General features: G+C 42.0%; 1 protein-coding gene across 3 annotated transcripts in view; it reads left to right on the top strand.

The window, feature by feature from the left end:
• The window catches only part of LOC139755467 (phospholipid-transporting ATPase ABCA3-like), a 154,521-nt gene that overhangs the window by 100,878 nt on the left and 31,376 nt on the right, over positions 1 to 22,267 (top strand). For all 3 annotated transcript variants that reach the window (XM_071673802.1, XM_071673801.1, XM_071673803.1), the window contains exons 22-24: positions 6,717 to 6,848; positions 9,382 to 9,532; positions 15,057 to 15,182. In XM_071673802.1, coding sequence (XP_071529903.1) covers positions 6,717 to 6,848; positions 9,382 to 9,532; positions 15,057 to 15,182 — 409 coding nt within the window. The remainder of the gene's footprint in view (positions 1 to 6,716; positions 6,849 to 9,381; positions 9,533 to 15,056; positions 15,183 to 22,267) is intronic.

Here is a 22,267-nt window from a genome sequence, read left to right as displayed (position 1 = left end):
TGCTGCTGCTTCACATTTCATCTTATGTAGGGCTTTTGCCACTTTTATCCTTTTCACTAAAACATTGCCACAACTCTCCTCTCCCCGCGTACCTTCACGTCCTAAACACCCTACATCTGCCAGACTGTTACCTCGCACATTCAGCAGTCCTTCAAAATACTCAGTACATCTCTTCTCATATTTCCCTGTTATCACTTCCACATCTGCTTCCCTCATTTATGATTCCATTTATTTACTTGTTCTCCTCACATTATTCTCATCTTTTCAGTACATATTTTCATATTTTATCCCATTCATCGACCAACTCTGAGGGGAAGAATATACAGCCCAGGCGGTCTGCAAGTGAATTCATAGTCAGCAACGCTAACCACAACACCAGGGAAGCATATAGTACATAACGACACCCCTGAATAGATCTATACTTGTGTGGCGCGTGTGTAAATGTAAAGTCAAATTGTTGTAAACATATTGATATTCGGGCTAGTTATTTTTCTCAGCGAAAACAATATATCGGTTCAGAATATATATATATATATATATATATATATATATATATATATATATATATATATTTGGATGTTTGGATGGTATTGCAGTGGAATTTATTAAAAAAGGGGGTGACTGTATTGTTGACTGGTTGGTAAGGTTATTTAATGTATGTATGACTCATGGTGAGGTGCCTGAGGATTGGCGGAATGCGTGCATAGTGCCATTGTACAAAGGCAAAGGGGATAAGAGTGAGTGCTCAAATTACAGAGGTATAAGTTTGTTGAGTATTCCTGGTAAATTATATGGGAGGGTATTGATCGAGAGGGTGAAGGCATGTACAGAGCATCAGATTGGGGAAGAGCAGTGCGGTTTCAGAAGTGGTAGAGGATGTGTGGATCAGGTGTTTGCTTTGAAGAATGTATGTGAGAAATACTTAGAAAAGCAAATGGATTTGTATGTAGCATTTATGGATCTGGAGAAGGCATATGATAGAGTTGATAGAGATGCTCTGTGGAAGGTATTAAGAATATATGGTGTGGGAGGCAAGTTGTTAGAAGCAGTGAAAAGTTTTTATCGAGGATGTAAGGCATGTGTACGTGTAGGAAGAGAGGAAAGTGATTGGTTCTCAGTGAATGTAGGTTTGCGGCAGGGGTGTGTGATGTCTCCATGGTTGTTTAATTTGTTTATGGATGGGGTTGTTAGGGAGGTAAATGCAAGAGTCCTGGAAAGAGGGGCAAGTATGAAGTCTGTTGGGGATGAGAGAGCTTGGGAAGTGAGTCAGTTGTTGTTCGCTGATGATACAGCGCTGGTGGCTGATTCATGTGAGAAACTGCAGAAGCTGGTGACTGAGTTTGGTAAAGTGTGTGGAAGAAGAAAGTTGAGAGTAAATGTGAATAAGAGCAAGGTTATTAGGTACAGTAGGGGTGAGGGTCAAGTCAATTGGGAGGTGAGTTTGAATGGAGAAAAACTGGAGGAAGTGAAGTGTTTTAGATATCTGGGAGTGGATCTGTCAGCGGATGGAACCATGGAAGCGGAAGTGGATCATAGGGTGGGGGAGGGGGCGAAAATTTTGGGAGCCTTGAAAAATGTGTGGAAGTCGAGAACATTATCTCGGAAAGCGAAAATGGGTATGTTTGAGGGAATAGTGGTTCCAACAATGTTGTATGGTTGCGAGGCGTGGGCTATGGATAGAGATGTGCGCAGGAGGATGGATGTGCTGGAAATGAGATGTTTGAGGACAATGTGTGGTGTGAGGTGGTTTGATCGAGTAAGTAACGTAAGGGTAAGAGAGATGTGTGGAAATAAAAAGAGCGTGGTTGAGAGAGCAGAAGAGGGTGTTTTGAAATGGTTTGGGCACATGGAGAGAATGAGTGAGGAGAGATTGACCAAGAGGATATATGTGTCGGAGGTGGAGGGAACGAGGAGAAGAGGGAGACCAAATTGGAGGTGGAAAGATGGAGTGAAAAAGATTTTGTGTGATCGGGGCCTGAACATGCAAGAGGGTGAAAGGAGGGCAAGGAATAGAGTGAATTGGAGTCATGTGGTATACAGGGGTTGACGTGCTGTCAGTGGATTGAATCAAGGCATGTGAAGCATCTGGGGTAAACCATGGAAAGCTGTGTAGGTATGTATATTTGCGTGTGTGGACGTGTGTATGTACATGTGTATGGGGGGGGGGGGGGGGTTGGGCCATTTCTTTCGTCTGTTTCCTTGCGCTACCTCGCAAACGCGGGAGACAGCGACAAAGTATAAAAAAAAAAAAAAAAAAAAAAAAAAAAATATATATATATATATATATATATATATATATATATATATATATATATATATATATATATATATATTATATATATATATATATATATATATATATATCCCTATCCCTGGGGATAGGGAAGAAAGAATACTTCCCACGCATTGCTCACGTGTCGTAGAGGGCGACTAAAGGGGACGGGAGCGGGGGGCTAGAAACCCTCCCCTCCTTGTATTTCAACTTTCTAAAAGGGGAAACAGAAGAAGGACTCACGCGGGGAGTGCTCATCCTCCTCGAAGGCTCAGATTAGGGTGTCTAAATGTGTGTGGATGTAACCAAGATGAGAAAAAAGGAGAGATAGGTAGTATGTTTGAGGAAAGGAACCTGGATGTTTTGGCTCTGAGTAAAACGAAGCTCAAGGGTAAAAGGGAAGAGTGATTTGGGGATGTCTTGGGAGTAAAGTCAGGGGTTAGTGAGAGGACAAGAGCAAGGGAAGGAGTAGCACTACTCCTGAAACAGGAGTGGTGGGAGTATGTGATAGAGTGTAAGAAAGTAAACTCTAGATTGATATGGGTAAAACTGAAAGTTGATGGAGAGAGATGGGTGATTATTGGTGCATATGCACATGGGCATGAGAAGAAAGATCATGAGAGGCAAGTGTTTTGGGAGCAGCTGAATGAGTGTGTTAGTGGTTTTGATGCACGAGACCGGGTTATGGTGATGGGTGACTTGAATGCAAAGGTGAGTAATGTGGCAGTTGAGGGAATAATTGGTATACATGGGGTGTTCAGTGTTGTTAATGGAAATGGTCAGGAGCTTGTAGATTTATGTGCTGAAAAAGGACTGGTGATTGGGAATACCTGGTTTAAAAAGAGAGATATACATAAGTATACGTATGTAAGTAGGAGAGATGGCCAGAGAGCGTTATTGGATTACGTGTTAATTGATAGGCGCGTGAAAGAGAGACTTGTGTACGTTAATGTGCTGAGAGGTGCAACTGGAGGGATGCCTGATCATTATCTTGTGGAGGCGAAGGTGAAGATTAGTAGGGATTTTCAGAAAGGAAGAGAGAATGTTGGGGTGAAGAGAGTCATGAGAGTAAGTGAGCATGGGAAGGAGACTTGTGTGAGGAAGTACCAGGAGAGACTGAGTACAGAATGGAAAAAGGTGAGAACAAAGGAGGTAAGGAGAGTGGGGGAGGAATGGGATGTATTTAGGGAATCAGTGATGGCTTGCGCAAAAGATGCTTGTGGCATGAGAAGCGTGGGAGGTGGGCAGATTTGAAAGGGTATTGAGTGGTTGGATGATGAAGTAAGATTATTAGTGAAAGAGAAGAGAGAGGCATTTGGACGATTTTTGCAGGGAAATAATGCAAATGAGTGGGAAATGTATGAAAGAAAAAGGCAGGAGGTCAAGAGAAAGGTGCAAGAGGTGAAAAAGAGGGCAAATGAGAGTTGGGGTGAGAGAGTATCATCAAATTTTAGGGAGAATAAAAAGATGTTTTGGAAGGAGGTAAATAAATAAACAAATGGGAACTTCAGTGAAGGGGGCTAATGGGGAGGTGATAACAAGTAGTGGTGGTGTGAGAAGGAGATGGAGTGAGTATTTTGAAGGTTTGTTGAATGTGTTTGATGATACAGTGGCAGATAAAGTGTGTTTTGGTCAAGGTGGTGTGCAAAGTGAGAGGGTTAGGGAAAATGATTTGGTAAACAGAGAAGAGGTAGTAAAAGCTTTACGGAAGATGAAAGCCAGCAGGGCAGCGGGATTGGATGGTATTGCAGTGGAATTTATTAAAAAAAGGGGGTGACTGTATTGTCGACTGGTTGGTAAGGTTATTCAATGTATGTATGACTCATGGTGAGGTGCCTGAGGATTGGCGGAATACTTGCATAGTCCAATTGTACAAAGGCAAAGGGGATAAGAGTGAGAGCTCAAATTACAGAGGTATAAGTTTGTTGAGTATTCCTGGGAAATTATATGGTAGGGTATTGATTGAGAGGGTGAAGGCATGTACAGAGCATCAGAAGGGGAAGAGCAGTGTGATTTCAGATGTGGTAGAGGATGTGTGGATCATGTGTTTGCTTTGAAGAATGTATGTGAGAAATACTTAGAAAAGCAAATGGATTTGTATGTAGCATTTATGGATCTGGAGAAGGCATATGATAGAGTTGATAGAGATGCTCTGTGGAAGGTATTAAGAATGTATGGTGTTTGAGGCAAGTTGTTAGAGGCAGTGAAAAGTTTTTATCGAGGATGTAAGGCATGTGTACGTGTAGGAAGAGAGGAAAGTGATTGGTTCTCAGTGAATGTAGGTTTGCGGCAGGGGTGTGTGATGTCTCTATGGTTGTTTGATTTGTTTATGGATGGGGTTGTTAGGGAGGTGAATGCAAGAGTTTTGGAAAGAAGGGCAAGTATGCAGTATGTTGTGGATGAGAGAGCTTTGGAAGTGAGTCAGTTGTTGTTCGCTGTTGATACAGCGCTGGTGGCTGATTCATGTGAGAAACTGCAGAAGCTGGTGACTGTGTTTGGTAAAGTGTGTGAAAGAAAAAAGTTGAGATTAAATGTGAATAAGAGCAAGGTTATTAGGTACAGTAGGGTTGAGGGTCAAGTCAATTGGGAGGTAAGTCTGAATGGAGAAAAACTGGAGGAAGTGAAGTGTTTTAGATATCTGGGAGTGGATCTGTCAGCGGATGGAACCATGGAAGCGGAAGTGAATCATAGGGTGAGGGAGGGGGCGAAAATTCTGGGAGCCTTGAAGAATGTGTGGAAGTCGAGAACATTATCCCGGAAAGCAAAAATGGGTATGTTTGAAGGAATAGTAGTTCCAACAATGTTGTATGGTTGCCAGGCGTGGGCTATGGATAGAGTTGTGCGCAGGAGGGTGGATGTGCTGGAAATGAGATGTTTGAGGACAATATGTGGTGTGAGGTGGTTTGATTGAGTAAGTAATAATAGGGTAAGAGAGATGTGTGGTAATAAAAAAGAGTGTGGTTGAGAGCAGAAGAGGGTGTTTTGAAATGGTTTGGTCACATGGAGAGAATGAGTGAGGAAAGATTGACAAAGAAGATATATGTGTCAGAGGTGGAGGGAACGAGGAGAAGTGGGAGACCAAATTGGAGGTTGAAAGATGGAGTGAAAAAGATTTTGAGTGATCGGGGCCTGAACATGCAGAAGAGTGAAAGGCGTGCAAGGAATAGAGTGAATTGGAACGATGTGGTATACCGGGGTCGACTTGCTGTTAATGGATTGAACCAGGGCATGTGAAGCGTCTGGGGTAAACCATGGAAAGGTCTATAGGGCCTGGATGTGGAAAGGGAGCTGTGGTTTCGGTGCATTATTGCATGATAGCTAGAGAATAAGTGTGAACTAATGAGGCCTTTGTTTTTTTTTCCTAGCGCTACCTCGCACACATGAGGGCGAGGTGGCGATGAGAATGAATAAAGGCAGACAGTATGAATTATGTACATGTGTATATATATATATAATATATATATATATATATATATATATATATATATATATATATATATATATATATATATATATGTATATATATATATATATATATATATATATATATATATATATATATATATATATATATATATATATATATATATATATATATATATATATGTCTGTGTGTGTATATATATGTATACGTTGAGATGTATAGGTATGTATATTTGCGTGTGTGGACGGGTATGTACATACATGTGTATGTTGGTGTGTTGGGCCATTCTTTCGTCTGCTTCCTTGCGCTACCTCGCTAACGCGGGAGACAGCGACAAAGCAAAATAAATAGATAAAATAAATATATATATATATTTATATATATATATATATATATATATATATATATATATATATATATATGTATATATATATATATATATATATATATATATATATATATGGTGATGTACGTCATCTTCTGTGGCCGATCGAGCCACGGTACATAAATTTCTTTGTTGAACGTAAGTTATGATTAGATCAACAGCCGGTAGTAAATTAAGCATCTTATACCCATTTAACGTTTCTGTTACATCATCACGAATATAAACCATTCTTGGAATCGCTATTTGTGGAAACACAAATAGCGACATGATATTGGTGGTAGGTAAGAGTGTTTCGAATACAAAACATAGATAAGGCAATCCTGAACACATGCATTTAGTTACGCAGTTTCAGTTGCAATAAGATTGACATATATGGTTCATGTTCGTAAGAACAACGACAACAAAGCATAAAAGTTTTTCCAGAGGTTCATATGATCCACCTGAGTTCAGCAAACCTCAACACGAACATATGAGACGTTTGAATCTCTTCATACATATAAAACAACAAAAGTGAATTGTGTTTCCGGAGTTACTATGTAAAATATTCATGAAGCTTGTTGCTGTGAATTCTGTCTTTTTACGAGAGGTAGAATGAATCTGATCATTTAAGATGTTATAATCTTTTTTTCTCACAGTGGGTGATTGGCGGTGGGAACACCTCGGTGAGCTCTCTACTCTACGCTATGGTGATGCCTCTTGCCTTAGCCCTCCTCTCGGCATCATATCTTGTGTTTCCGCTGCAGGAGAGGGAGACGAAAGCAAAGCAGGTAAGACCAGTATTGTGGGTGCCAGAAACGGCGTAGAGGCTGCTGTACTTCGACTACTGTGTGAGAGATAGTGTGAGGCATGTAATAAAGGAAAATGAAAAAATGATAATGATTATAAAACACTCATTCATATATTTCACAAATGCTAGCTTCTACATGAAATTGATATATATATATATATATATATATATATATATATATATATATATATATATATATATATATATATATATATATATATATAGTAAATTATATGGGAGGGTATTGATTGAGAGGGTGAAGGCATGTACAGAGCATCAGATTGGGGAAGAGCAGGGTGGTTTCAGAAGTGGTAGAGGATGTGTGGATCAGGTGTTTGCTTTGAAGAATGTATGTGAGAAATACTTAGAAAAGCAAATGGATTTGTATGTAGCATTTATGGATCAGGAGAAGGCATATGATAGAGTTGATAGAGATGCTCTGTGGAAGGTATTAAGAATATATGGTGTGGGAGGCAAGTTGTTAGAAGCAGTGAAAAGTTTTTATCGAGGATGTAAGGCATGTGTACGTGTAGGAAGAGAGGAAAGTGATTGGTTCTCAGTGAATGTAGGTTTGCGGCAGGGGTGTGTGATGTCTCCATGGTTGTTTAATTTGTTTATGGATGGGGTTGTTAGGGAGGTGAATGCAAGAGTTTTGGAAAGAGGGGCAAGTATGAAGTCTGTTGTGGATGAGAGAGCTTGGGAAGTGAGTCAGTTGTTGTTCGCTGATGATACAGCGCTGGTGGCTGATTCATGTGAGAAACTGCAGAAGCTGGTGACTGAGTTTGGTAAAGTGTGTGAAAGAAGAAAGTTAAGAGTAAATGTGAATAAGAGCAAGGTAATTAGGTACAGTAGGGTTGAGGGTCAAGTCAATTGGGAGGTAAGTTTGAATGGAGAAAAACTGGAGGAAGTAAAGTGTCTTAGATATCTGGGGGTGGATCTGGCAGCGGATGGAACAATGGAAGCGGAAGTGGATCATAGGGTGGGGGAGGGGGCGAAAATCCTGGGAGCCTTGAAGAATGTGTGGAAGTCGAGAACATTATCTCGGAAAGCAAAAATGGGTATGTTTGAAGGAATAGTGGTTCCAACAACGTTGTATGGTTGCGAGGCGTGGGCTATGGATAGAGTTGTGCGCATGAGGATGGATGTGCTGGAAATGAGATGTTTGAGGACAATGTGTGCTGTGAGGTGGTTTGATCGGGTAAGTAACGTAAGGGTAAGAGAGATGTGTGGAAATAAAAAGAGCGTGGTTGAGAGAGCAGAAGAGGGTGTTTTGAAATGGTTTGGGCACATGGAGAGAATGAGTGAGGAATGATTGACCAAGAGGATATATGTGTCGGAGGTGGAGGGAACGAGGAGAAGTGTGAGACCAAATTGGAGGTGGAAAGATGGAGTGAAAAAGATTTTGTGTGATCGGGGCCTGAACATGCAGGAGGGTGAAAGGAGGGCAAGGAATAGAGTGAATTGGATCAATGTGGTATACCGGGGTTGACGTGCTGTCAGTGGATTGAATCAGGGCATGTGAAGCGTCTGGGGTAAACCATGGAAAGCTGTGTAGGTATGTATATTTGCGTGTGTGGACGTATGTATATACATGTGTATGGGGGGGGGTTGGGCCATTTCTTTCGTCTGTTTCCTTGCGCTACCTCGCAAACGCGGGAGACAGCGACAAAGCAAAAAAAAAAAAAAAATATACATATATATATATATATATATATATATATATATATATATATATATATATATATATATATATATATATATATATATATATATATATATACACACCCCAATCTGAGCCTTGGAGGAGGATGAGCACTCCGCGCATGACTCCTTCTTCTGTTTCCCCATTTTGAAAGTTAAAACACAAGGAGGGGAGAGTTGATATTAATAAACGCATGGTCAACAAATGTTGATGTCCATGTTTTCACTGCACCCTCTCTTTTTATCTGAATACTGTTTTATATGGAAGATGAGTCCTTGTGGTTAATTCTTTCATCGTAATCATGATGATTTTGGACAGAATTAAGTATGACCTAATGATACAGCTGATGAATACTGAAATATGGGATTGTTTGCCTTCGGAATAGATTCTTCCCTTTTGCTATATTTCTTGTCCGTATAAGATCTAGTTGATTGGATTTGGATTTGCAGTGAGCACTGTGCAAGGAATTACGCTTCTGTGTGGCTGTTTAGTGTTTCATTTCCAAGTCTTTTGTAGTTAATATCATCTCTGGACATCCATCGAATTCTAGGCTATATTCTAACTTAGCTCTGGTTTGGATGAAAAATTTTTTGATGTCTTTTGATAGAATCTGGCCTTCATTTCTACCGCAAATCACTAATGTTTGTGATTTCCCCCATCCAAAACTCCCGTTACCAGGTGGATGTCGATAACGGTAATTTTACCGTCTTTGTACTTGCAAAAAGAAACTAACGACGACAAAACCAGCGAAAGAGCGTTTTTATTTGTATCCAATAGTTCCAGCTAAATCTCGTTTTCTCTCTGGTTGCAGGTCCAGGTGATGACGGGTGCCCCTATATGGATGCTCTGGGCCACCACCTTCCTGTGGGACGTAATGGCTTACATGGTTTCCGCTCTCATTGTGTTCATCATCATTATGATATTCGACTCTAAACACTATTTCACAGTCGGAGAAGCACCAGGTAATTTTCTGCATCTGTTCATCTCCCATTTTGTGACCAGATATGAAAAATATCTTTTTTGTTGTACAGTTTCATCTCAGTGTCCAATCGAAAATTACGCTTTCGTAATATGATATATATACATATATATATATATATATATATATATATATATATATATATATATATATATATATATATATATATATATATATATATACATTACACTTTGTCGCTGTCTTCCGCGTTAGCGAGTTAGCGCAAGGAAACAGACGAAAGAATGGCCCAACCCACCCACATACTCATGTATATACATACAAGTCCACACACGCACATATACATACCTATACATCTCGACGTATACATATATATACACACTCAGACATATACATATATACACATGTACATTATTCATACTGTCTGCCCTTATTCGTTCCCGTCGCCACCCCGCCACACATGAAATGACAGCCACCTCCCCCCGCATGTGCGCGAGGTAGCGCTAGGAAAAGACAACGAAGGCCGCATTCGTTCACACAAAGTCTCTTGCTGTCATGTATAATGCACCGAAACCACAGCTCCCTTTCCACATCCAGGCCCCACAAAACTTTCCATGGTTTACCCCAAACGCTTCACATGCCCTGGTTCAATCCATTGACAGCACGTCGACCCCGGTATACCACATCGTTCCAATTCACTCTATTCCTTGCACGCCTTTCTCCCTCCTGCATGTTCAGGCCCCGATCACTCAAAATCTTTTTCACTCCATCTTTCCACCTCCAATTTGGTCTCCCACTTCTCCTCGTTCCCTCCACCTCTGTCACGTATATCCTCTTTGTCAATCTTTCCTCACTCATTCTCTCCATATGACCAAAACATTTCAACACACCGTCTTCTTCTCTCTCAACCACACTCTTTTTATTACCACACATCTCTCTTACCCTTTCATTACTTACTCGACCAAACCATCTCACACCTCATATTGTCCTCAAACATCTCATTTCCAACATATCCACCCTCCTCCGCACAATTCTATCTATAGCCCACGCCTCGCAACCATATAACGTTGTTGGAACCACCATTCCTTCAAACATACCCATTTTTGCTTTCCAAGATAACGTTCTCGACTTCCACACATTTTTCAACGTTCCCAGAACTTTCGCCCCCTCCCTCACCCTATGATTCACTTTCGCTTCCATGGTTCCATCCGCTGCCAAATCCACTCCCCATTATCATATATATATATATATATATATATATATATATATATATATATATATATATATATATATATATATATATATATGATACTGGAGTCGATAGTTTCTGTGTTGAATTTGTACCAGAAATACTGCTGTGCACCACAACACAGTACAGGAAGACGGGAAACTTAAGATTATCTCTGAGAGAGCCTATCACCCCGCCTTCTTTGTTTGTTATTTTCCACTGTACTGCCATGCACTCTCTCTGGACATGTCTAGTGAATTCCTATCTTTTTTGTCAGTTTTATATTTCTCTAACTCCAACAATATCTAGTGCGTTTTTCCCTATATGATCATTACAATTCCAGCGCTTTACCACTTACTACTAATATACCTGAGCTTGTATACATTACTCATAGTATGACATTACCATCACCTAACTCTTGATTCCTGACCGTTCTGCAGTGCAGGTGAGCGTGTTCCACCCATCTTGCCTAATTGTGTACTCCCCATTCTTTGCTCTCTCTCTCTCTCTCTCTCTCTCTCTCTCTCTCTCTCTCTCTCTCTCTCTCTCTCTCTCTCTCTCTCTCTCTCTCTCTCTCTCTCTCTCTCTCTCTCTCTCTCTCTCTCTCTCTCTCTCTCTCTCTCTCTCTCTCTCTCTCTCTCTCTCTCTCTCTCTCTCTCTCTCTCTCTCTCTCTCTCTCTCTCTCTCTCTCTCTCTCTCTCTCTCTCTCTCTCTCTCTCTCTCTCTCTCTCTCTCTCTCTCTCTCTCTCTCTCTCTCTCTCTCTCTCTCTCTCTCTCTCTCTCTCTCTCTCTCTCTCTCTCTCTCTCTCTCTCTCTCTCTCTCTCTCTCTCTCTCTCTCTCTCTCTCTCTCTCTCTCTCTCTCTCTCTCTCTCTCTCTCTCTCTCTCTCTCTCTCTCTCTCTCTCTCTCTCTCTCTCTCTCTCTCTCTCTCTCTCTCTCTCTCTCTCTCTCTCTCTCTCTCTCTCTCTCTCTCTCTCTCTCTCTCTCTCTCTCTCTCTCTCTCTCTCTCTCTCTCTCTCTCTCTCTCTCTCTCTCTCTCTCTCTCTCTCTCTCTCTCTCTCTCTCTCTCTCTCTCTCTCTCTCTCTCTCTCTCTCTCTCTCTCTCTCTCTCTCTCTCTCTCTCTCTCTCTCTCTCTCTCTCTCTCTCTCTCTCTCTCTCTCTCTCTCTCTCTCTCTCTCTCTCTCTCTCTCTCTCTCTCTCTCTCTCTCTCTCTCTCTCTCTCTCTCTCTCTCTCTCTCTCTCTCTCTCTCTCTCTCTCTCTCTCTCTCTCTCTCTCTCTCTCTCTCTCTCTCTCTCTCTCTCTCTCTCTCTCTCTCTCTCTCTCTCTCTCTCTCTCTCTCTCTCTTCTCTCTCTCTCTCTCTCTCTCTCTCTCTCTCTCTCGTTTCATGAACATCCCAATGAATCCGAACTTATTCTTTGAGCTTCTCATCTTGATTGAGCTCCTGCCGGCTGGATAACTCCAAATGAAGCAGTCACACTCGGCCATCCTCTCGCGTCTTAATGATATCCACTGATTCTTCTTCTTTCTGTTATCACGGAAAATGCATCTGGAAATTCCATAGCCTCGGGCAATCCTTTGATGAGCATTTATTCTATCTTTTCCCTTTCTTCTTCATGTGAAGCACAGTATGATCTCCCCAGACCAAAGATGTTCCGTGATTTACGTCTTTCAGCCTGACGCTTGGATGTTCTTTCTAATTTTGGTGCCTGCCACCTCCTCAACTAGATCTTCCAGTACTGGACTGTCAACCTCCATGTAACCCGTCAACAAGCACGGATCCAGTGAGCTCTGTACTTAACCTTTCATCAACCAAACCATAACCTTCCTTCATGGCTCCATCTCCAACACTGCAAATTATTCTCTCCGGAGTTTCACTTATATTTCTGTGGATCTTTGTTCGTGCGTCCTCAAGTCTGTGTTTCATTACGTCATCCTTCATGCCTCGCCTCTGTTAACACGCCCCCTACCTTGCTCCTGGTCTACTTCTTACCCACTGTTTTGAATAGATTCGGTTTGTGTTATAATAACCTGCTCTAGTTGAACAGCTTCTATGATAACTAGCAAAAAAGTGACTCTTTTGTCTTTCAATGAATTCATATTCTTTCCTCTGGCTATTTACCTACTGAATCCTCTCATCTAATTTCAATCTACGGTCACGCCTATTAACATTATATTTCAAATAATCAAAGTACCTCTCTCATCTTATGACACCTTTCATGATCTTTTATGTGATTCTTCAATTACTTTACTTCCTCCTCTACTTGTTCTAACTCCTTTTGTAAATAGCTTTAAAGAATATCTCCAAACTTTTGTTCTTTGGGGCTTCATTCATTCCTTACTACAGACTATGACCTCGTTCATAATGTTGAAGTTGGAGGAAAGTTTGGTCCAAGTGATCACCAACAAATCACTTTTGAGGTCGCTTTCAACACGACAAGTAATGTTGGTCAATTCCAGAGTCGCAAAAATAGACCTGATCTTAAACTTGCTCCTCGTGGTTTCACTGGACGATCTATGGATGTGGTTGAGTGTCTGGTTATAAGGTAGCGGAGGCGCTTAGCTACTTGATGATATTCTTCTACAGTGTTAGTGGGGTTGGTAGGAATGCTGGGAGGGAGCTGATGGTGAGTTGTGGTAATCGTTGGTAAATATTGGAAAAGTGGTTGTTGATTTGGTGTGCGTCCTCATCATTGCCAAGTTGGTCTACACAGGGGAGGGCCTTAGCTTATCACAGCCAGTTAGTTCTTTCATTCTATCATACCACTGACCGATGATGACCTGCTTAAACTGCTGCACCTTGTTTAGGTGATGAGCATTCCTCGAGGCTCGTACTTCGCGTTGCTCTTTGTTGCGAAGTCGCTTGCAGAGGTCGTTGTTACGACTGTTGAACGCTCGATCTCACCGTCGTATAAGTCGCTTAATGCGGTGTGTGATCCAGAGAGCGTCGGCCTGGTGTAGTGTTACCGTCTTCTGGGGAAACATGTGTTGGTAAGCCTGGCTGCAGGTTGCATGATAATACTCCCACATAAATTCAACAACATCTTCACTGGTCACTGGTGATGACGTGTTACGCACCTAACCGAAATTTCGGTTTGCTGAGACAGTAATTGGCCGGTAAGTGTTGGTGTCTGTCCTCTTGTGTTGGAATCTGGTTGTGTTGGGTGGAGGGCACATCATTGATAAACAAGTACTGCGTCCGAGCTGTCAGTAGGAATCAGGTCAAGAGATTTTGCCCAGCGTGGGAGACTGAACAGTCTGAGATTGATATAGTTGTTCGTGGAGGATGATGGTGTTTATCTCACTGAAAATCCTCACATATCACCAACCTGGAAGAAGGGTACCTCGTCCTGAGCGTGACGTCAGAGGTGGAGGTAACATGTTCTACAAGTGCCTTCCCAGCCGGTGCGCACGACGGGTGGTTGACCACGTAGTAAATGATGATGTCAGTCTGGCGTGGGTGCAATGTGGGCGACACCACAACCCAGTAATACTAGCAGACCGTCAGGCACGTTAACTGTCAGCTGGGCTGGACGTGAGCCTTTATGACAAGAGAATGCCACACTTCCCACATGCCTTGATGAACGAGGGTGGGAGAAGAGAAGGTCGTCACTTATACTACAAATTTCTGGAGTAATCTGCCAGGCCTCTGTTATTATTATGACCTGGCTGTGACCTGACCTGGTGGTGTCAGCCAGCTCTTCTGTTTTGTTGGGCAGGGAAGTGATATTCGACAGTAGTAAGGTTCGGAAGGTGTACCACTTCCTTCAAACTTCAAAACATATTTAATTTGAGATGGTTTGCGTCGCCTTCTCTTAGTAATTGATTGTGTGTTTATGTGTGTGTGTGTGTGTGTGTGTGTGTGTGTGTGTGTGTGTGTGTGTGTGTCTGTGTGTGTGTGTGTGTCTGTGTGTCTGTCTGTCTGTGTGTGTGTGTGTGTGTGTGTGTGTGTGTGTGTGTGTGTGTGTCTGTGGGTGTGTGTGTCTGTGTGTGTGTGTGTGTGTGTGTGTGTGTGTGTGTGTGTGTGTGTGTGCATGTGTGTGTGTGTGTGTGTGTGTGTGTGTGTGTGTATGTGTGTGTGTGTGTGTGTGTGTGTGTGTGTGTGTGTGTGTGTGTGTGTTTGTGTGTGTGTATGTGTGTGTGTGTGTGTGTGTGTGTATGTGTGTGTGTGTGTGTGTGTGTGTGTGTGTGTGTGTGTGTGTGTGTGTGTGTGTGTGTGTGTGTGTGTGTGTGTGTGTGTGTGTGTGTGTGTGTGTGTGTGCATGTGTGTGTGTGTGTGTGTGTGTGGTGATACATAACTCTGCTCTTCATCATCCTCCAGGTGTGTTGTTCCTCCTACTGATGCTGTACGGTTGGGGCAGCATCCCGATGGCATACGTCTTCAGCTTCCCCTTCCACTCCGCTGCCTCGGGGTTTGCAGTCCTGGCGCTCGTAAACATTGTTGCAGGTAAGACTCACTACATTCTTTATGATTTTGTGTATAGTGAATGTAAATGATCATAGAATCATCTTCAGTACTTGAAGAAACAACGAAAAGTGTGAATATATATATATATTTTTTTTTATTATACTTTGTCGCTGTCTCCCGCGTTTGCGAGGTAGCGCAAGGAAACAGACGAAAGAAATGGCCCAACCCACCCCCATACACATGTATATACATACGTCCACACACGCAAATATACATACCTACACAGCTTTCCATGGCTTACCCCAGACGCTTCACATGCCTTGATTCAATCCACTGACAGCACGTCAACCCCGGTATACCACATCGCTCCAATTCACTCTATTCCTTGCCCTCCTTTCACCCTCCTGCATGTTCAGGCCCCGATCACACAAAATCTTTTTCACTCCATCTTTCCACCTCCAATTTGGTCTCCCTCTTCTCCTCGTTCCCTCCACCTCCGACACATATATCCTCTTGGTCAATCTTTCCTCACTCATTCTCTCCATGTGCCCAAACCACTTCAAAACACCCTCTTCTGCTCTCTCAACCACGCTCTTTTTATTTCCACACATCTCTCTTACCCTTACGTTACTCACTCGATCAAACCACCTCACACCACACATTGTCCTCAAACATCTCATTTCCAGCACATCCATCCTCCTGCGCACAACTCTATCCATAGCCCACGCCTCGCAACCATACAACATTGTTGGAACCACTATTCCTTCAAACATACCCATTTTTGCTTTCCGGGATAATGTTCTCGACTTCCACACATTCTTCAAGGCCCCCAGAATTTTCGCCCCCTCCCCCACCCTATGATCCACTTCCGCTTCCATTGTTCCATCCGCTGCCAGATCCACTCCCAGATATCTAAAACACTTCACTTCCTCCAGTTTTTCTCCATTCAAACTCACCTCCCAATTGACTTGACCCTCAACCCTACTGTACCTAATAACCTTGCTCTTATTCACATTTACTCTTAACTTTCTTCTTCCACACACTTTACCAGACTCAGTCACCAGCTTCTGCAGTTTCTCACATCAATCAGCCACCAGCGCTGTATCATCAGCGAACAACAACTGACTCACTTCCCAAGCTCTCTCATCCCCAACAGACTTCATACTTGCCCCTCTTTCCAAAACTCTTGCATTTACCTCCCTAACAACCCCATCCATAAACAAATTAAACAACCATGGAGACATCACACACCCCTGCCGCAAACCTACATTCACTGAGAACCAATCACTTTCCTCTCTTCCTACACGTACACATGCCTTACATCCTCGATAAAAACTTTTCACTGCTTCTAACAACTTGCCTCCCACACCATATATTCTTAATACCTTCCACAGAGCATCTCTATCAACTCTATCATATGCCTTCTCCAGATCCATAAATGCTACATACAAATCAATTTGCTTTTCTAAGTATTTCTCATATACATTCTTCAAAGCAAACACCTGATCCACACATCCTCTACCACTTCTGAAACCACATTGCTCTTCCCCAATCTGATGCTCTGTACATGCCTTCACCCTCTCAATCAATACCCTCCTATATAATTTACCAGGAATACTCAACAAACTTATACCTCTGAAATTTGAGCACTCACTCTTATCCCCTTTGCCTTTGTACAGTGGCACTATCCACGCATTCCGCCAATCCTCAGGCACCTCACCATGAGTCATACATACATTAAATAACCTTACCAACCAGTCAATAATACAGTCACCCCCTTTTTTAATTAATTCCACTGCAATACCATCCAAACCTGCTGCCTTGCCGGCTTTCATCTTCCGCAAAGCTTTTGCTACCTCTTTTCTGTTTACCAAATCATTTTCCCTAACCCTCTCACTTTGCACACCACCTCGACCAAAACACCCTATATCTGCCACTCAATCATCAAACACATTCAACAAACCTTCAAAATACTCACTCCATCTCTTTCTCACATCACCACTACTTGTTATCACCTCCCCATTTGCGCCCTTCACTGAAGTTCCCATATGCTCCCTTGTCTTACGCACTTTATTTACCTCCTTCCGGAACATCTTTTTATTCTCCCTAAAATTTAATGATACTCTCTCACCCCAACTCTCATTTGCCCTCTTTTTCACCTCTTGCACCTTTCTCTTGACCTCCTGTCTCTTTCTTTTATACATCTCCCACTCAACTGCATTTTTTCCCTGCAAAAATCGTCCAAATGCCTCTCTCTTCTCTTTCACTAATAATCTTACTTCTTCATCCCACCACTCACTACCCTTTCTAATCAACCCACCTCCCACTCTTCTCATGCCACAAGCATCTTTTGCGCAATCCATCACTGATTCCCTAAATACATCCCATTCCTCCCCCACTCCCCTTACTTCCATTGTTCTCACCTTTTTCCATTCTGTCTCTCCTGGTACTTCCTCACACAAGTCTCCTTCCCAAGCTCACTTACTCTCACCACCCTCTTCACCCTAACATTCACTCCTCTTTTCTGAAAACCCATACAAATCTTCACCTTAGCCTCCACAAGATAATGATCAGACATCCCTCCAGTTGCACCTCTCAGCACATTGACATCCAAAAGTCTCTTTCGCACGCCTGTCAATTAACACGTAATCCAATAACGCTCTCTAGCCATCTCTCCTACTTACATACGTATACTTATGTATATCTCGCTTTTTAAACCAGGTATTCCCAATCACCAGTCCTTTTTCAGCGCATAAATCTACAAGCTCTTCACCATTTCCATTTACAACACTGAACACCCCATGTATACCAATTATTCCCTCAACTGCCACATTGCTCACCTTTGCATTCAAATCACCCATCACTATAACCCGGTCTCGTGCATCAAAACCACTAACACACTGATTCAGCTGCTCCCAAAACACTTGCCTCTCATGATCTTTCTTCTCATGCCCAGGTGCATATGCACCAATAATCACCCATCTCTCTCCATCAACTTTCAGTTTTACCCATACTAATCGAGAATTTACTTTCTTACATTCTATCACATACTCACACAACTCCTGTTTCAGGGGTACTGCTACTCCTTCCCTTGATCTTGTCCTCTCACTAACCCCTGACTTTACTCCCAAGACATTCCCAAACCACTCTTCCCCTTTACTCTTGAGCTTCGTTTCACTCAGAGCCAAAACATCCAGGTTCCTTTCCTCAAATATACTACCTATCTCTCCTTTTTTCACATCTTGGTTACATCCACACACATTTAGACACCCCAGTCTGAGCCTTCGAGGAGGATGAGCACTCCCCGCGTGACTCCTTCTTCTGTTTCCCATTTTAGAAAGTTAAAAAATACAAGGAGGGGAGGATTTCTGGCCCCCCTTCTCCCGTCCCCTCTAGTCGCATTCTACGACACGCGAGGAATGCGTGGGAAGTATTCTTTCACCACTATCCCCAGGGATAATATACATATATGCAGTGAAAAGTTTTATCGAGGATGTAAGGCATGTGTACGTGTAGGAAGAGAGGAAAGTGATTGGTTATCAGTGAATGTAGGTTTGCGGCAAGGTGTGTGATGTCTCCATGGTTGTTTAATCTGTTAATGGATGGGGTTGTTAGGGAGGTGAATGCAAGACTTTCGGAAAGAGGGGCAAGTATGAAGTCTGTTGTGGATGAGAGAGCTTGGGAAGTGAGTCAGTTGTTGTTCACTGATGATACAGCGCTGGTGGCTGATTCATGTGAGAAACTGCAGAAGCTGGTGACTGAGTTTGGTAAAGTGTGTGAAAGAAGAAAATTAAGAGTAAATGTGAATAAGAGCAAGGTTATTAGGTACAGTGGGGTTGAGGGTCAAGTCAAATGGGAGGTAAGTTTGAATGGAGAAAAACTGGAGGAAGTAAAGTGTTTTAGATATCTGGGAGTGGATCTGGCAGCGGATGGAAACATGGAAGCGGAAGTGGATCATAGGGTGGGGGAGGGGGCGAAAATCCTGGGAGCCTTGAAGAATGTGTGGAAGTCGAGAACATTATCTCGGAAAGCAAAAATGGGTATGTTTGAAGGAATAGTGGTTCCAACAATTTTGTATGGTTGCGAGGCGTGGGCTATGGATAGAGTTGTGCGCAGGAGGGTGGATGTGCTGGAAATGAGATGTTTGAGGACAATATGTGGTGTGAGGTGGTTTGATCGAGTAAGTAATGTAAGGGTAAGAGAGATGTGTGGAAATAAAAAGAGTGTGGTTGAGAGAGCAGAAGAGGGTGTTTTGAAATGGTTTGGTCACATGGAGAGAATGAGTGAGGAAAGATTGACCAAGAGGATATATGTGTCAGAGGTGGAGGGAACGAGGAGAAGTGGGAGACCAAATTGGAGGTGGAAAGATGGAGTGAAAAAGATTTTGAGTGATCGGGGCCTGAACATGCAGGAGGGTGAAAGGCGTGCAAGGAATAGAGTGAATTGGAACGATGTGGTATACCGGGGTCGACGTGCTGTCAATGGATTGAACCAGGGCATTTGAAGCGTCTGGGGTAAACCATGGAAAGTTGTGTGGGGCCTGGATGTGGAAAGGGAGCTGTGGTTTCGGTGCATTATTATATGACAGCTAGAGACTGATTGTGAACGAATGGGGCCTTTGGTGTCTTTTCCTAGCGCTACCTCGCACACATGAGGGGGGGAGGGGGTTGTTATTCCATGTGTGGCGAGGTGGCGATGGGAACGAATAAAGGCAGACAGTATGAATTATGTACATCTGTATATATGTATATGTCTGTGTGTGTATATATATGTGTATATTGAGATGTATAGGTATGTATATTTGCGTGTATGGACGTGTATGTATATACATGTGTATGTGGGCGGGTTGGGCCATTCTTTCGTCTGTTTCCTTGCGCTACCTCGCTAACGCGGGAGGCAGCGACAAAGCAAAATAAAATGAATAAATAAATAAATATATATATATATATATATATATATATATATATATATATATATATATATATATATATATATATGTGTGTGTGTGTATATATATATATGTGTATATATATATATATATATATATATATATATATATATATATATATATATATATATATATATATATATATATATATATTTTTTTTTTTTTTTCTTTTTTTTTTGCTTTGTCGCTGTCTCCCGCGTTTGCGAGGTAGCGCAAGGAAACAGACGAAAGAAATGGCCCAACCCACCCCCATACACATGTATACACATACACGTCCACACACGCAAATATACATACCTACACAGCTTTCCATGGTTTACCCCAGACGCTTCACATGCCCTGATTCAGTCCACTGACAGCACGTCAACCCCGGTATACCACATCGATCCAATTCACTATATATATATATATATATATATATATATATATATATATATATATATATATATATATATATATATATATATATATATATATATATATACACATATATATATATACACACACACACATATATATATATATATATATATATATATATATATATATATATATATATATATATATATATATATATATATATATATATTTTTTTTTTTTTTTATACTTTGTCGCTGCCTCCCGCGTTTGCGAGGTAGCGCAAGGAAACAGACGAAAGAAATGGCCCCACCCCCCCCCCCCCCCCATACACATGTACATACACACGTCCACACACGCAAATATACATACCTACACAGCTTTCCATGGTTTACCCCAGACGCTTCACATGCCTTGATTCAATCCACTGACAGCACGTCAACCCCGGTATACCACATCGCTCCAATTCACTCTATTCCTTGCCCTCCTTTCACCCTCCTGCATGTTCAGGCCCCGATCACACAAAATCTTTTTCACTCCATCTTTCCACCTCCAATTTGGTCTCCCTCTTCTCCTCGTTCCCTCCACCTCCGACACATATATCCTCTTGGTCAATCTTTCCTCACTCATTCTCTCCATGTGCCCAAACCATTTCAAAACACCCTCTTCTGCTCTCTCAACCACGCTCTTTTTATTTCCACACATCTCTCTTACCCTTACGTTACTTACTCGATCAAACCACCTCACACCACACATTGTCCTCAAACATCTCATTTCCAGCACATCCATCCTCCTGCGCACAACTCTATCCATAGCCCACGCCTCGCAACCATACAACATTGTTGGAACCACTATTCCTTCAAACATACCCATTTTTGCTTTTCGAGATAATGTTCTCGACTTCCACACATTTTTCAAGGCTCCCAAAATTTTCGCCCCCTCCCCCACCCTATGATCCACTTCCGCTTCCATGGTTCCATCCGCTGCCAGATCCACTCCCAGATATCTAAAACACTTCACTTCCTCCAGTTTTTCTCCATTCAAACTCACCTCCCAATTGACTTGACCCTCAACCCTACTGTACCTAATAACCTTGCTCTTATTCACATTTACTCTTAACTTTCTTCTTCCACACACTTTACCAAACTCAGTCACCAGCTTCTGCAGTTTCTCACATGAATCAGCCACCAGCGCTGTATCATCAGCGAACAACAACTGACTCACTTCCCAAGCTCTCTCATCCCCAACAGACTTCATACTTGCCCCTCTTTCCAGGACTCTTGCATTTACCTCCCTAACAACCCCATCCATAAACAAATTAAACAACCATGGAGACATCACACACCCCTGCCGCAAACCTACATTCACTGAGAACCAATCACTTTCCTCTCTTCCTACACGTACACATGCCTTACATCCTCGATAAAAACTTTTCACTGCTTCTAACAACTTTCCTCCCACACCATATATTCTTAATACCTTCCACAGAGCATCTCTATCAACTCTATCATATGCCTTCTCCAGATCCATAAATGCTACATACAAATCCATTTGCTTTTCTAAGTATTTCTCACATACATTCTTCAAAGCAAACACCTGATCCACACATCCTCTACCACTTCTGAAACCGCACTGCTCTTCCCCAATCTGATGCTCTGTACATATATATATATATATATATATATATATATATATATATATATATATATATATATATATGTATTTTTATTTTTTTCAAACTATTCGCCATTTCCCGCGTTAGCAAGGTAGCGTTAAGAACAGGGGACTGGACCTTTGAGGGAATATCCTCACCTGGCCC

This window comes from Panulirus ornatus, chromosome 19 (assembly GCF_036320965.1).
Source record: "Panulirus ornatus isolate Po-2019 chromosome 19, ASM3632096v1, whole genome shotgun sequence".
In the NCBI taxonomy this organism is placed as follows: Eukaryota; Metazoa; Arthropoda; class Malacostraca; order Decapoda; family Palinuridae; genus Panulirus; species Panulirus ornatus.
This window is presented reverse-complemented; position numbering and strand designations above follow the sequence as displayed.